The sequence below is a fragment of the Excalfactoria chinensis genome, chromosome 13 (genome assembly GCF_039878825.1).
Source record: "Excalfactoria chinensis isolate bCotChi1 chromosome 13, bCotChi1.hap2, whole genome shotgun sequence".
Taxonomy (NCBI): domain Eukaryota; kingdom Metazoa; phylum Chordata; class Aves; order Galliformes; family Phasianidae; genus Excalfactoria; species Excalfactoria chinensis.
In genome coordinates this window covers 12,512,476-12,528,527 of record NC_092837.1, presented here as the reverse complement: position 1 = coordinate 12,528,527, position 16,052 = coordinate 12,512,476, and the positions used below count along the sequence as shown (strand labels likewise).

At 50.5% G+C, this 16,052-nt stretch overlaps 1 protein-coding gene across 5 annotated transcripts in view; it reads left to right on the top strand.

Moving 5' to 3' along the window:
• The window catches only part of NSD1 (nuclear receptor binding SET domain protein 1), a 57,560-nt gene extending 41,517 nt beyond the window's left edge, over positions 1-16,043 (top strand). For all 5 annotated transcript variants that reach the window (XM_072348219.1, XM_072348220.1, XM_072348218.1 and 2 more), the window contains exons 19-23: positions 497-613; positions 1,190-1,331; positions 1,810-1,916; positions 4,813-5,017; positions 8,088-16,043. In XM_072348219.1, the coding sequence (XP_072204320.1) occupies positions 497-613; positions 1,190-1,331; positions 1,810-1,916; positions 4,813-5,017; positions 8,088-10,390 (2,874 nt within the window). In that variant the 3' untranslated portion in view covers positions 10,391-16,043. The remainder of the gene's footprint in view (positions 1-496; positions 614-1,189; positions 1,332-1,809; positions 1,917-4,812; positions 5,018-8,087) is intronic.
• The last annotated feature ends 9 nt before the right edge of the window (positions 16,044-16,052 follow it).

The window sequence follows — 16,052 nt, the reverse complement described above, 5'->3', positions numbered from 1 at the left end:
ATGGAGGCACCCAGCGGAGCAGAGCTGTGGTTCCCTTTGATGGTCTCTGTAGTGCTTTCACTGCAGGTGAACTCCAGAAACACATTGCAGGAGCCAGGTGCTCTAGGTGCATCATTCTGCTCCGTGTGGTTGGTCCCCAGAGGGATACAGCTATGCAGTGCTTTGAGCTTTGCAGCAAAGAACTGCCCTTGTGCTTTAGTTGTGCTGTTCTTGCACATTAGCTCTTCCCACCATGCAAAGAATGATCTGGTAGCTGTTGTTGACCTCTTTAATTTATGTCAAGTAATTTGTTGTGTGTGTGTGTAGAACTGAATTATCATGAAGGACTGCTAATAAAATGATAGCTCGAGCTGACTGCAATGCACAGAGGGAAGTTATTATGAAGAAGTTTCCACAAAGCAAACAGGAACCGTGTTTGTAGCACAAAGGTCCCCATCACGGAGGGAACTGGTCATGTCCTAGCAGCCTGTTTTCTTCTTTTCCTCTCTGGGGGCAGGGTGAATTTGTTAATGAGTATGTTGGGGAGCTCATTGATGAAGAGGAGTGCCGAGCCCGAATCCGTTACGCCCAGGAGCATGATATCACCAATTTCTACATGTTGACACTGGATAAGGTATGTGGAAGGAAATTCTTTTGTCAGGATCAGGCAGAAGTAAATGAATTGCAACAGAGGCACAGCGGTGTTCTTCTGCAGAAAGTAAAGAAATGCTAAGAGGTTCTGTTGAGCTGGTCTGCATTCTGGTTAAAGTGAAGACTAAAAGAGTAACTATAACGTACCTTGGAGAAGCTGTGAGCTGGATTTTTAGGATTGGGAACAAAGTCTGACCCGACTTTGGATTTTATTCAGAAGAAGCAGAGCAATGGTTTGTCTGAGGGCAACTGGCTGAGAACCAAACGTTGCTCTGCCACATATGAAAGTGAATTTTATATCTTTAGGGTCCTTCCAGCAGTTGAGCCACACAGAGTCCTGAAGTGGGCTGGTGCGTGACATAGTAGACAGCTGCCCTCAAATGTAGAAGCAGCAGGCACAGTACATGTATTCAGGTGCTTTGCAAAGTGCCCTGATGTCCAGCGACCAGATGTTACTACTGAAACGATACTTCACTGGCACACTGGTATCTCTGCTTTGGGTGGGATGTGATAGTTACTAAATGTAGCACGTTGGTTTGTTTGCCTTTCTCAATTCTAGGATCGAATCATTGATGCTGGTCCAAAGGGCAATTACGCTCGGTTCATGAACCACTGCTGCCAGCCGAACTGTGAGACTCAGAAATGGTGTGTGAACGGTGATACTCGGGTTGGGCTCTTCGCAATTGTAAATATCAAAGCTGGTAAGGAACCCAGTTCTCTCAGTACTTGCAGTTAAAAGCATGGGAGCCTTTCTGTAAGGAAGAGAGGGGAGGATGCTTTGTAGATCACTGGAGGCAGATGCTTGATTTTTCTATTTCCACATTTTAATTCTTCTCATTTCACATCAGCTACAACATCAGCACTGCCATAGTGAAACACGGGTGTCCATGCTATAGGCAGAGCTTTATGGATCTAACTTACAGGACCAAAAAATGGAACTAAGCATCCTAGAGCATGGAGTAAATGCTCTTTCTGTGGCTGTAGCGTGTGGTATAGAGTTGAGTTGGGTTTAACTGTCAGTCCACGCAGATCTTTGGGGGGAATAATAGAGTACCCTTATGTGGCTGGGATGGCCATTCGAGTTATTTTCAAGTGCCTTAACTCTAGCAATAGCAATAAAGGCATTTCTATCACATAGATTGTTACGACTTGCTTGGTTATTATCTGCTTTTGTGCCAGGGACTGAGCTGACTTTCAACTACAATCTGGAGTGTTTGGGAAACGGAAAGACAGTTTGCAAATGTGGTGCTCCAAATTGCAGTGGCTTCCTAGGAGTGCGACCAAAGGTATGATGCCTCCCATAAGCTTTCATTCTTCCAAGTGACCTCTTTGCATAAACGTGGTACGTTCATTGCAGAGACTTCAGGAAGGGCAGTTCGCTTTCAACGAGGCCATGGGAATGTTGCTGGTTGGATTTAGGTGGACGTTCAGATTTTCATCAGATTTTCATTTCAAGTGTGCAGATTTTAGATCTGAATTTACTAAAGAATCACTGCGGATCAGGACAGGAAATCCTGTTTGCCAACCCAGGAGCAAATAAAAGATGCTTTCCAGACTTTTCTGCTCATCGTGGCAATTTCCATCTTAATAGAGCACCAAGGGATGAACGTGGGAAAGTCTATCAGATAACCAAGAAACTTCAGCCCATTTCTCTTCGTGAAGGCCTGAGTAAACTGTATTCCTTTAGACCAGAGTTGCTGTAGAGTTAAAGCTCCTGCATCTTCCCTGCCATAAGAAAAAAAGTTCCTATTTTTTCCCCTTTTTTTGCTTAAGCAACTGAAAATTACACCTCAGACAAGTAAAAAGTTGGCCACGTCTATAGCAGAAAAATCACTTTTTCTTTTAGAACTCACTGACTTTTGAAGACTTTGGTTTGTAACTGCAGCGCTTCAGTAACAGGAATTGATTTTAATGATGTCCTTGTGTGATCTGGTTCTCAAAGAGGAGAGGAGGGGAAGAAACTAACAGAAGCCATTGGCTGAGTTCCCAGCTGTCAACAGCTCAGTTTCAGCTGTTAGTTTGCTCCCAGTTTGCCCACATCAGCACATAACCGCTCTGCTCTGGCGTAGGGATGCAGGTGTCTGCAGTTAAGGGTTAACAGCTCCAGTAGCGCAGTTGCAAAGGCCTGTCAATGTGTGGGGAAAGCTTTGTGAAATTTTCAGAGAGCTCAGTTGTGCAGATGAATTAGCTTATAAAAAATGGATGGCGTCAGAGGTTGACGGGTGAGGTGAATTATACATCTGGTGCGTTCCAGTTGTTTTTTTTTATGGTTGCGATTTTAAGTTCCATATATTACATGCTGCTCCTCTGTTCCACATGGTTCACTGCCATCGTTTTTGCCCTGAAATTACAGGTTGTATGATGGAAATCAGAGAAAGGTGCCCTTAAGTTGGCATTAATGTGACGAGTCAGGTGATTCATTCCATCCTGATGGAATCGGCTAAGAAATAAACACCCCAGCAAATTTACCTTTATTTTTGGCGAATTCATCCCACAAAAGATGCCTTTAAATCTTTCTGAAGGTGCAGGAAGTCAAAGTGTTGCTGATCAGACAGACTGATCCAGCTGTGGTGTCCCTGTTCATTGTGGGGCAGTTGGATGGGATGGCCCTCAGCCCTCCCTTCCCACTCTTAAGTATTCTATGGTTCTATACTCAAGTCTGCTCATATTAATGATCTTTCTAACTGAGAGTTTGTAAGTGTGCTTGGGAGACTGTTTTGTTGCAGTGAAAGAACTGAGAAATGCTGAAGTTGCTCAGATAAGTTAAATTATCTGTGAAAGGTCTTTCTTGCTCTCTTTGTAATTGGGTGACCGAAGTGCCAGACAGTGAGAATAGGTGGAATAGTTTAGGTGTGGCCTTTGGACTCGGTGATTTCATTGCCTGTGTTTACAATGATAAGACAGGCCTGACTTGTGGAAAGGATCCTGCAGAAACAGGAATGCGTGAAAGGGAAGCAAACATCAAGAAGCTGGCGCCCTGGTGAGACACAATGAGCAAGTCAACAGGGCAGAATACTGCAATTGTAGCCTGGAGACAAAGAGTTTTAAATGCTTTCAGTTTTATCTTGATGGAAGAATGACAAAAATGGTGCCTGATATTTATGCAATGCAGAATCCACCACATCTCAGCATGCGGGGAGGTTCTGTCTGCAGAATGCACATTTGGTCATGCAGATTAATAGAAAACTGTATGAAATGTAGTTTGTGCCTGTTTATGTAAGCTGTGCTGGTGGTTCATTGATAAGGCTGATGGCTGGGCATGGGAGGTGTCATCGCTGGGTATCTGGTAGGATGGGAGATTTATCCTGGGGTGGGTTGGCTCTGGGGATTAGGAGGGCCTGGCTTGAAAGGGTGTGCAAAGAGGACACCTTGAGCCAAGGAGGTGAACACTTAGGCTATTTAGATGCCTGTCTTTGGGACCCCTTGCATAACTGCCTGTAAGACAGCTGTTGAGAGCATTGTAGCTTAAGCATCCTGATAACAAAAAGATGTTTGGTGCCATCAGTGCTGAGAGCATCAGCAATTGCAGAGGAGTAGCTGGGAATGGGCTGCAGTGGAATAGCAGGAACAAATCTGCAATAATGTCATCAATATGAAGCGGTTGTGTTGAGAAGGAGCTGCTATGTTCAGCCCCAGCATGCAGCTGGGAACACAAACACAGTCAGGGTGCACTGAGAGGTGTTAATGTCAGCATGCATAGGCCTATGAGACATCATCTCCAACTTGTGTTTGTGAGAGATGAACTCAACAGAGGCAGAAGATATTGGGGGGGCTGGGGATGAAGACTGGAAGCACTGATTTGTGAGCATGGTTCTGCAGGGAGAGAATAGCCTTGCCACAAACGGATCCCCAGTAAGTTCAGGATGAAAATGAGGAGTAAGGAACACTGCAGAGGCCAGGAAAACCTGGCAGAGCTTACTTGTCAGGGGCACAGCTGCTTCACCAAGGCAGCCCTCAGCTCCTCACTCTGCTGGCACTTATTGCACGTGTTTAACCAGGCTTAGGCAGACACAAAAATGAGAACTATTTACTGTTGCCTAATAATAAGAATCACTGTAGATGTCCTGCATGCGTTGAGTTCTGGCTGACAGAGGAGTGTTTAATCATGGGGTTACACTTTTGTACTGTAGCAAGAAAAGGAAGGATGGCAGGGGGCTGTGTTAACACATTGTCTTCCCACAGAGCCAGCCCACCCTCAGCGAGGAGAAGTCCAAGAAGCTGAAGAGAAGGCCGCAGATGAAGCGCAGGTCGCAGGCAGAGGTGATGAAGGAGCGGGAGGATGAGTGCTTCAGCTGCGGGGACGGAGGGCAGCTGGTTTCCTGCAAGAAGGCAGGCTGCCCCAAGGTGTACCATGCTGACTGCCTCAACCTGACCAAGAGGCCCGCAGGTCAGTGCAATGCAGCACACAGTCCTTGTGGCATCCTCACGTTTAGGTTTAAGTCTTATTCAGAAGGGTGAAAGCCCGACTCGTGTCTGGGTAGGCCGGTTAGCCCGACTTCTGCCAGGACAGGAGGATGGAAAAGCCAGTATAGGATTGAGTATCAAAGAACTGAATGATAAGGATATAAGCAATACCAGATACATTTCAAAGTGGAATAACTCAGCAAAACACTAAATTAGGTTTGACGAGATTATAGATTCAGTTAATAAAGACAACTGCACTGAACTGATTGGTTTAGGGAGTTGTAACTCTTCAAAACTGTCATGGTTAGAAGTTCCACGTGCAGCATTCTCTGCTATGCTTGAAGTGAGCTGGGAGTGTGTAACAGGAGGGCTCTGGAAGTGGCTGTTACTGTGACAGGGCTTTTGCCAGAGCTCCTGGGGGACAGATCTGAGGGCTCAGCACCTTCAGCTGCAGCTTGACAGACAGTAACAAGCACTACAAGCATGTTTTGTAGATGGCAGAAAACACGTGTGAAGTTTTGGAAGGAGAATCCAACGTTTAACCTGTTCTCTGGCTTCCTCTTTGAAAAGCTTCTCCTAACAGCCTGACTTGAAACAGCAAACAACGCTTCCGATACCCATTCTTTTACATTCGGAAGGGATATCATCTCCTTAGTTCTTTTCCAGGTGAAACAAACAGCCCTTCCTTCCACTCTTATTCTCTTGGTCTGTACTGAACTGTGTTCCCATTGCCTTGCATACGTTTTGAAGTGCGATAAGGAGTATTTTTAACGTTGCTGCAGCTGAGACCATGTTAAGATGGACGGAACAGAATCGTTGTCTTTTGAGTTTTACATAAAATTTCTCAGGAAATGAGATCAGATTTGTTCTGTAAAAATAGCTTCTATTTAAGTCCGTTTGTATTTGCCCTGCCTTAATTGAGCCCTCTTGCCTTGGTTGTCTTTCCCATATTTATTTTATTTCTTTCTCCTAGGGTCCTTCTTTGCCTTGGCCTTACTTTATTTGTCTGCACCTTGTAGGTACAAGAGCATTTGTTCAGTGTATCAGCGTCACTGTGAGCTCTGAGCCTCTCTAACCAGATACTTGCAGTTCCTCACAGCCTTGTGGTTATCTGCTGTTCTATAAGAGTACTTGCTATTCTGCTTCAAGATATTCAAATCATCACTAAAATAGACTTCTGAAGGACCTCATTTGAAAAACTCCTCAGTTTGGCAGAAGATGATTAATAACTGGATTTTGAGGATGATTTGAAGCCAATTGTGGCCATTTAACTGTTTTTTTTTATGTAGGCTGTTAATTTCATAGCTTGCTCCTTAGAATATCATGTGGGACATCAAAGGTGCAGCAATTTTTACTTCAAGTATTTCTTCTGTCATGGGCATTGCCGTTAAGTAATTGGAATTTCCTGCTTGTTTGCATGTTACTAATGGTGTGATCCCTCTTCCAAGAGCTCCTCAGCTCAGGGCTGTCCCTGGAGAGTTGGCTTATTCATTAGCCCTTTTATCCTGTCAAAGCCCATTAGAGTGGTTTGATGTGATTTATCCTTCCTGAAACATACTGGCAGGTTTGACTGCCTTTATCTTCCATCTGTACGAATGACCTCTCTAAAAACAGTCCCAGAATCTTTCCTCTGGACAAAGTTGTTGCTCACAGCAGCTGTTCTGCTTCAGCAGCAGTGCACCGGGAGAGCTCACCACGTGCTGGGTGGGAAGGAACTCGATGCAGGGCTGCAGGCAAACAGAGAGAGCAGTGGTAACTTGGGCTGCAGCACTGTGAGCTTGTGACAGGGGAGAACGCGTGTGGTTTTAAACAACTGTGCCCTGAAAATGATGTCAGAACATTGGAAGAGCATAAAAAAAAAATCTACGTACATATTTTGAGACCGAAACAGAAGCCTTGGACTGGCTTCAAAGCAGGGGAAAAACTTACTGCATGTTCTCTTCAGCCCAGGGGAAAAAGCAGCATGAGAAGTTGGGGGTGGAAGGCTGATGTTGCACAAGAGCATGGAGAAATGTCCACAGCTGCTCAGCACAGAACTGCAGTCTTCTGCCTGACTGGAAAGAAGCTGCTAACCAAAACCACGGATGTGTGGGCTTGGTTCAGGGAGGTAGGAAGAGCTGTGGCCTGACTGGCGCCCACAGCTGCCTTCCGTCATTGCCTGTGCAAATGTCTGTGGCTCCATTGGAGGTGCTGGGGGTGCTGCCCTGCAAGGAGCTGCTCTGAGCGGCGGCCCCAGGAGTGTGGGGAGCACGGGGAGCACAAATGCAGGAGGTGTCTTTGGAGAGGCAGCCACGTTGATCCTGTAGTGTGAGCTCAGAGCCTCTGTATTGTGTGCCTATCAGAGCCTCTGGGTGCAAGCGGTTCCCCGTGGATTTAAAGCTGAGCTGTCGTGTTGACTTGTTTTTCTTTTTCTCTTTTTGTTTTGTCCATAATGGTGTTCATACTGATAGCATAATAGGCTCAGTGTGGATACTGAGCTCGTCAGGGCACAGCTTGGTTTTATGATAGGCATTTTTATCACGGCTGTACACAGAGTTAAGGAAGATGCCTTCAATTACAGAGACAAGAGAAATTTACTCCCTGATGTCCACTGCCCTCTTCTACTTTCTGATAAACAGGAAGGGAGGATGTTGGCTTAGAACTAACAAAGGCTTAGATGAACCTGAGACATCTACTCAAAAAGTCCATTGAGCATTTCTGCACTGAAATTCTTGCTCTTGCCTGGATATAAGAGAGACAAGGGTGTGCGAACTGGGGTGTTTGCTCCTCTCTAGTGCCCTGTACAGGGTAGTGCCATATTCGATCCAAATGGACATTTGATATGACCCGACACACCACAATTATGACAAATATAAGCTGCTGCTTGTTGCTTCCAATGATGTAGGTTCTTGTTAACTGTCCTTCAAGCCTAGAAGCTATGGCAGATACTGAGAAGAACATTTAGGACTGCACAGGTGTATTACTGAGGTGTCACCTCTATACAGGAGGGTTACAGGGCATGTATTTTCATACCACTCGTAAGTTATGTCTTTGCTTTTCTGTTTGTACTGCAGGAAAATGGGAGTGCCCATGGCATCAGTGTGATATGTGCGGTAAGGAAGCAGCTTCCTTCTGTGAGATGTGCCCCAGATCCTTCTGCAAGCAGCACCGGGAAGGCATGCTCTTCATCTCCAAGCTGGACGGACGTTTAAGCTGCACAGAGCACGATCCCTGCGGGCCTAACCCTCTAGAGCCAGGAGAAATCCGTGAGTATGCCCCTCCCATGGGAGCTCTGACTAACGGCGACGACACCCAGCCACCAGAGCAGCCGCCCGCAGATACAGACCCGAGTATTCAGCCTGTGGACAGGCTGCCTCAGTCTGTGGCCTTCAAACTGCAGTCACCAGAAAAGCCCCCCGCAACACTAGCGCTGAGGCTGCCACCGTCAGAAAAGCCCCCCACCACCTTAGCCTTGAGGGTGCAGCCCTCAAACAAGCCCCCCACCACCCTGGCCCTGAGACTGCCTCCACCAGACAAACCTCCTGCTGCCCTGGCACTGAGGCTGCCACCGTCAAATAAACCCCCCACTACCTTGTCACTGCGGCTGAAGCCATCCAACAAACCCCCCACCACCCTGTCGCTCCGGCTGCAGCCTTCGGACAAACCTCCCACCACGCTGTCACTCCGCCTGCAGCCGTCAGACAGGCCCCAGGCTGCCCTGTCCCTAAGGCTGCAGCCGGAGAAGGAGCCCATCATTCTAGCGCTGAAGCCTCAGCAGCCTGACAAGCCTCCCACCAATGCGGTGCTGTGGCCGCTGGATGAGTCTTCTGGCGATGCCTCGGAGCCTCATCTGCAGAGCAAATCTCCTCCAGGAACTCCGCACTCATTGGACGGGTCGCTGGTTCCTGGTGGCGCCCTGCTCCAGCTGTCGGATGAGCCTCCTGCCATCGCTGAAGTTCTGGAGCTATCGGACAAGTCTCTCATTGACAGTGAGACCCAGGAGATAGAGCTGCTGGATGAGTTCCCAGCTAAATGCCTGCATCCGCAGTTGTCGGACAGACTTCTTGCCACGGCAGGGACCCTGCAGTCCCAGCCTGTGGATGAACCTCCTGTGGCCGAGCAGCCCCAGCTGCTGAGCAAAGCTTCTGCCCAGAGTCCGCAGCATCAGCCCATGGAAAAGTCTCCCAGCTCTGCAATGCCGCACATCCCAGCATCAGAGGAGATTCTCAGCCCTGATGTAGAGGTGCTGTGGCCTCTGCCCATTGAGGATGTCCCGAGCTCCCCAGTGTCACGAATCCTGCCCATGGAGAAGGCTTCTGGATTAGGTGTGTTACGACTCCCGCCTCCAGAGAAAGCTTCCTTCTCCGGGGCAGTGCGAGTCTCGGCCGTGGAGAAGGCTCCCAGCTCTGGGGCACACCATGCCTTCGCTCCAGAGAAGGCTCCTGCCTCAGGGATGCCACGGATCCTGTCCACAGACAAGGCTCCCAGCTTAGGGGTGTCGTGGCCGCTGCCTCTGGAGAAGGCCCATGGCTCCCGGTCAGCGCACATCCTGCCTGCAGACAAGGCTCTGGGCTCGGGGGCTCTGCGGATCCCACTCATGCAGAAGGTTCTCAGCCCCGGGGTGCTGCGGCCACTGCCTCTGGAGAAGGCTGCCGATGCGCTTGGCTCCGGGGTGGCTCGGCCTCAGCTCTTGGAGAGGCCCCCATCTCTTACGGCCACGTGGCCTCAGGCATCAGACAAGCTGGCTGCTGCTGTGGCTCCTCGGCCTCAAGTTTTGGACAAAGCTCCGGCTGCCTCGGCTCCGAGGCTGCTGCTGTCTGAGAAGGCACTGCGGCCCGTCGACCAGAACGCCCAGCCCAAGGAGAGGGGAGCCCCTGCTGCAGAGCTGAGCCCCCAGCAGAAGGAGAGGACCATGTTAGCTGGTGAGCAGATCTCTTGGTCTGCCGGAAAGGCGGTGACGCACGTTGGACAGGTACCTTGGCCCACAGAGAAACTACAGACACACGAGCAAACCCACTGGCCCACTGCAAAAGCCCTGACACCTGCAGAGCAGTCTCCCCGGACAGCAGAGAAGCTACCGGAGCCGACTCTTCAGCCTAGCTGGGAAGTGGCCTCGGTCCCCGCAGAGCAAACCCCTTGGACATCAGAGAGATTGCGCGTGTTTGAGCAGACTCCACGGCCTGCCAGGGAAGCCCCGTTGCCCCAGGAGCAGACGCAGTGGATTGTCACAAACATTCAGACAATTGAGCAGATTTCTTGGCTGTCTGGAAAAGTACATATTCCTCGGGGGCAGGACCCTTTGCCTGAACAAAACACAGCGCTAGCTCATAACCAGGATTCTGTCTGTCACGAATTGGCCGACTCAGAGCCAAAGTGAGGTTGGTGAACGTGGGAGGCAGGTTCCAGTCTTTAAATGTTTAGGGAGGGGAAAAATTCTTTGTTTCGTTTTTTTAATCACTTCCCTGAGCCCAGCCCCTAACCCGTGCACATCCCATCCGTATTCTCTCATGATGTGAGCAAGGACATTCACTTAAGTCTGAGTGTGGCCCAGCCAAAGGGAGAGAGCATCCGTGACCTTTTCCTCTTCCTTTTGCTAATGGTAAAGCTGAAATAAAGAGTCCACTCTGGGTAAAATCTCAAATTCCACTGAAATGGTCACGTTACTGATCCAGCGTGTTCAAGCTCCAGGTCCAATTCATAGGCAGGTTCCCCAGAACAGCGAGGGGCCTCGCTCTTGTTGCTCAGAGGAAGCAGATCAGTGAGGCTGCCCTGGGGTCGGAGATGCCGCAGGGGTCGGTGAGCAGCCACGTGTGCTCTTGCCAGGCTCTGCAGAAGCAGGGACAAGGTTTATCTGTTGTCTGCCCCGCAGGGTTTTGCTGTGTGAGGTTTGTCCGTGTGTTCTCTGGGCCGTGCCACGTGCACGGTACACTGAAGGACAAGCATCGTCTCCAACTGAGCTAGGAGAGGAGCCTGCTGCACCTGCTGAGTGCTGTGTTTTCCAGCCGTGTGCAATATCCACGTAGGCTCCTTTACACGACTGCCCAGGTCCAAGAAACAGGGAATCTGAAGGAAATGAGGGAGAAGAGAGATCTTGGAAGAAGCCATCTGGCAGTCTTTTTCCTTCTCGTGGCTTAACCCCTTAGCACAGGGCATGCAGTGTTTCCTGCACTTGGCAAACATGGCGACCTGTGAAGCGACAGCAGTTATGCAGAGCCAGTTCCCCGCACAGCCTGCACAGGTGCTGCTGCTCCCTCTGAAACTTCCATCCACTCTTCTCGACTGGTCACCGTCAACCAGCCGATTTCAGTCTTCTCTCCCCTTGGCTCAGATGTGTTCAGGAGGTGTTTGCATCGCGTCAGGTCTTCCAGCAGCACGATGCGCTGTGGAGCTGCGAGTGAAGCCTGTGTTGTTTGCCGTGCAGCACAGAGGCGAAGGGGCCGTGTCCGTACCGGGATCCACTTCAACACCTTCCGCTGGGTGACTTCTGGCTTAACTCGCCTACAACCAAAGGAGACTTGAATTAACTGGATTATGTTGGTGTGTGTGTGTGTATGTGTGTGCGTGTCCTTCCAACCCAATCGTAGTTCTCACACTGGAACACAGTGGGCTCTAGCAGCTGGCTGGCTTGCTTTTTAGCTCTTCTTCCTTTTCCAGCTGAGCTACTTTGTCACCTGGTGGCTGCCCAGACTAAGCCTGCTGTGAAAACAGCTTTCTCAAGCATTGAGGCAGCAAAGTGCTTGGCCATGTACAGGAGTGTCCCAGTGTGCCCTGGAGCAATGTGGCAGGGCTCAGCCACCTGCTGAGGGAGCCTTGCTGATCCTGTGTGCCCTCCTGCTCTCTCAACACCTGACTTCTGGTATGTCTGAGCTTTGCTGGTCGGGTAGCACCGCCGCAGCTCTCTGTGCCCACCACTGCTCCAGTGGATCCTCCTCAGTGGTGCAGATGTGCAGGGCGCTCAGGAAGGAAGGCTTCTGCTCCGGGCTGACCCTTTCCCACTGACGTGGAAGCAGGTCCTTGGTCACTCTTGGTGTGCAGGTGCTTGCTGCTCCCAGAGCACGCGATCATGAGCTTTGCAGTTCTCTTTGAGGGGAGGCAGACACTTGTACCCAGACAAATCCTGATCCATTCTCCTTTCCTGATGCTTGCACCCCACGGCAACGTCCTGCCACGAAGGCCAGGTGAGCTGGGCAGAATGGGACGTTGCCAGTGAGTGGTGCATCTCTTCTCCAGTCCGAATCATTTCAGATCCTTTATAGAATAGCTAGCGACTTCAAAAAGCTTTATAGCTTATGGAAACTTAATGTTTAATGATGGGTTTTTTTTCCGGGAAGACTGGCAGGTCCATTCCTGCTTGCTGCTGAAACGGGAAATGCAAGCAGCTCGTGTTTCTGCACGACTCCTGCACAAAGGGAATCAGGACAGCTCCTCAGAGCCATTGAGAGAGAAGATAATCTAAGGGCATTTAACTTTTCTAAGCAGAATCAAAAATGGTCCTGAGGAGAAGCGTATTAAGTATTTATCATGTGTGAGAAGGAAAATAAATCTCGAATTCTCATTTATAGGCCTTCCCATGAGCTGGACATAGTCATGTAGATTGTGTAAGTAGGGTTTACCTCCGTGCCAGCCGCCCCGCCAGCTCCAGCTGTAACCATGCAGGTATCTGCACTGCTCTGTCCGACTCCGCTTTGCTTTGTCACGTGTTTAACTAGTTATTTGTTTCCTGAAAAATAAACTGTGAATATTTTTGGTGCAGGCTTCCTTAAATCTGTACAATGGAGGAGTTCTCCGTGAGTTCTCACAAGCGCAGGTTTGAAAAGAATCGCTGCTGTGAATCGTGTGCTCCAGCAATAGGGTGAGGTCCGCGGCAGCAGAACCTTCCCCGCAGCGAGCAGTTCTCTACGAGCTTTGTTTTCAGCAATGAACGCAGACTGAACTGTTGCATGGCATTTCGAACCCATGGCCTTACTCCTTGCAGCAGGCTGTTACCCTGCCTCTCTTCTTCTCTCCCTTAATGCCTTTTCCATGAAGATCCAAGCTCCCACCTTGCTCGCTCCCAGCTACATCAGAACGTTGACTTCAGTGAGCTGCCCTTCCCTCCCAGCCCAGATGGGTGATGCCGTCAGATCGGGAGAGCTTCTCAGACATCCACAGGGCTCTGAGTGTTCCTGCTTTTGGGAGTGACTGTGCTGAGTCACCCCATAAAATATCCTGACCAAGCGTGGGGAAAGGTCCCCTGCTGCTCCCGGCCTGCCCTCACCTGGAGCTGGTAGGAGGAGGTGGTTGGTAGGAGGAGGTGCCTTTTGCTGGTGGTGGCAGCTGGTAGCACAGCTTTAGAGGCACGTACAGAAGCAGCTGGGTTAATTTCCTGCAGCTCTTTGCTGCCTTGCAGGGTTTAGTCAATTTGAATCATGGAGTTTGGTTAACGTAGAGGAGGGCAACAGATAACACAGCCCTGATAGGCTGCTTGTGCAGGGGGAATGGCTGAGAGTCTGCTCGTGCCTCCCGTGATGGTGCAGGTGGAGGTTGGCCGGCTTTGCTGCAGCGTGGCAGCTCCTGTGCTGTGCCAACAGCACTTCTTCTAGTGAGAGATCTGGTCACGGGGTGAATCCGGGACAGCTGCTACTTCTGTTTTCCAGGACGCTTGTGGAGCTCCCATTGCAGCAGTGTGCTTGTAGGTTTGGTCTCACTTCCCATTGCACAAGGGGCTGGAATCTTTGGCAGCCGTGCATGTGCTTTGCCTGTGTGCTTGTTAGTGGTCTGGGCTGCCCCTGCTCCAAGCAGCACATTGGGGTTAGCTGCTCTGGCCTTAGTCTCACAGCATGACCCCCCTTCAGTGCCCTGCAGTGGGCGCCTTGGCTGGTGGAGGAGCTTATGTAGGCAGGATCCACCTGCTGATGTGTTGGAGGCAGCGACCAACCTCCTGCTGGACTCAGCCCTTGCACTGCAGGTTGTGGGTGCACTATCAGGCAGGGCTCTGCTGAAGCTGGGGGGAAAGCGATGCCGCAAGGGGTCACCCCGCACCATCCTCCAGTGCCTGCTGGCTCACGGTAGCTTTCTCTATTGCTGTTCTCAGCTTATTAAAACAAAACCAAAACCAAACCAGAATGACTAACATGCACAAACCATCCAGCTCGTACTGGGGGGGGGGGGTTGTATGTTATGATGTGGCCCCAGGCACAGCTTTACAGTTGTGCCCATTGAATTTGGGTGATGAGACGTGATTAAAGCTTCAGGACAGTCCGGTATGGAGGTGATGCGGATCAGGGTGCTGGGAGAGCTGAGAGCTGCAGCCACGTTTCATGGGGGGGAATAGAAAGTAAAAGCAGAGCTAAAGGTGATGCCTCGTCAGCTGCTTTAACCCCAGCGCTGTGCTGTGTGCTGCTGGTGCCGGGGTGCTGTTGCGGTGTTACAGTGCGGTGTTGTGTGAGCGACCTCAGACCTTCAGCCCTTGGTTTATTTTTCATTTCAGCCTTAACTTCTGATTTCGCTTGGTGTTTGCAAGACCCCTCATTGTAACCTGCTTGTGATGTGCTTTGCCCTAAATTAACGACGAGTCTTTTCAGCCTTTGCCAGCGAGTGAATGTTCAAGCTAAGTGGCAAAACGTGCAGCTGCTCTGAAAGGAAGCGATGGAGGCGGCCGCCCGCGTCCGGTGAGCGTTTGTGCCGTGGTTTGGCTGCCCTGCTCTGTGCTGGTTGCACTGATGTGGTGCGGGCTGCCGGGGGGCCACAGGTTTGGGGACGTCCCTCCAACAGTGATCCCAACCGAGTCGAGGGCGGCGGGATGGAGCGTGCCTGGGCTGGGGAAGTGGCAGTGATGGACAGTCCCTACAGCACTGAATCTACCTCCTAGGGAAATCTGAGAAATGGGTGTTGCGATGTCCTATTTCAAGGTAAAGTTTTAATCAGTTTGCCCTTGGTTAAGCTCTTGGGCTATCGTGGTGCTATTGTAAATCGTTCGGCAGCTTAGCACAGTAGGGCTGAACTCACGGCTCCCAGCTGGAGGGCTGTCGCTGGGGCTGGGCTTTGGTGTGCGTGACTGAAACAGGACAAGGCACCGTCTCCTGTGCCGGGGGACACTGCGTTGCTCCCGGTCGTGGTGGCTCTGAGACGTGGCGCTGAGCCCCATGAGCGCAGGGAGCGAGTGGAGCCGCGTGAAGCAGCTGGGTGCCCGCTCAGTGCGTGTTCCGTGTGTCCGTTTGGTACTGAGCTGGTTTCAGTTTTTGTTTCTCTGATGTTTCGGAGTCATTGACTTCAAGGAACGAACTGGCGTTTGTGGCAGTTTGGTTTGGTTTGTTCTTTCGTTTCTTTCTTTTTGTTGTTTTTAAGACACTGGGAACTTGTGAGAAAGGAGAAGCAGCAGCACCGGGGAGCTCAAAGGGAAGCCGGGCTGGAGCTGGGGGTGGCCCTGGCTGGTTTGGGGGGGGGATGAGAGTGGCTGTGTCAGATACTGTGCCTGGATCCGAGCATCCTCTGTCATCCAGTGGTGCTCTGGGCCAGGGGAGCGTAGCCCCATCCCAGCTCCAAGGGACACCCCTGGGCATGCAGAACCAAGGGAAGGGGTGCCCTTGTTACCTATCCCCTCCCTCGCTGCCAGAGAGGGTACAAGAGGACGTGGTGGGCTCAAGGCCGGGCTCTGCTGCCTGTGGGGTGCTGATGGATGGAGGTCTGTGGTCCTCAGGCCCTGCTGAAGGGAGCAGTGGCTGCAGTGGAGGTGCCCATCTGAGGGGCTTTGGGGTCGCGTGGTCACACCGAGCTGTCCGGGTCTCATGTGTCAGTTCTAAATGGGAGTGCCAGAGCGGGTGAGAGAAACCTACATATTTCCAGCATGTATCTTATTTTTAGAAGAGGGAGAGGGGAGAGTCTTGGACCATTGATTACTTTCATTTTGCTCCCCTTAGACTGTTGGCTGTGTATGTGAAACTTATAATGAAAAGAGGGTTGCCCTGCTCAAGGTGCTCCCAGAACATGTACTGTAATTCTTTGTATATAGAAGAAAAAAATACTGTAAAGTAAAGTTTAACTTTACTCTCGATGTCCTC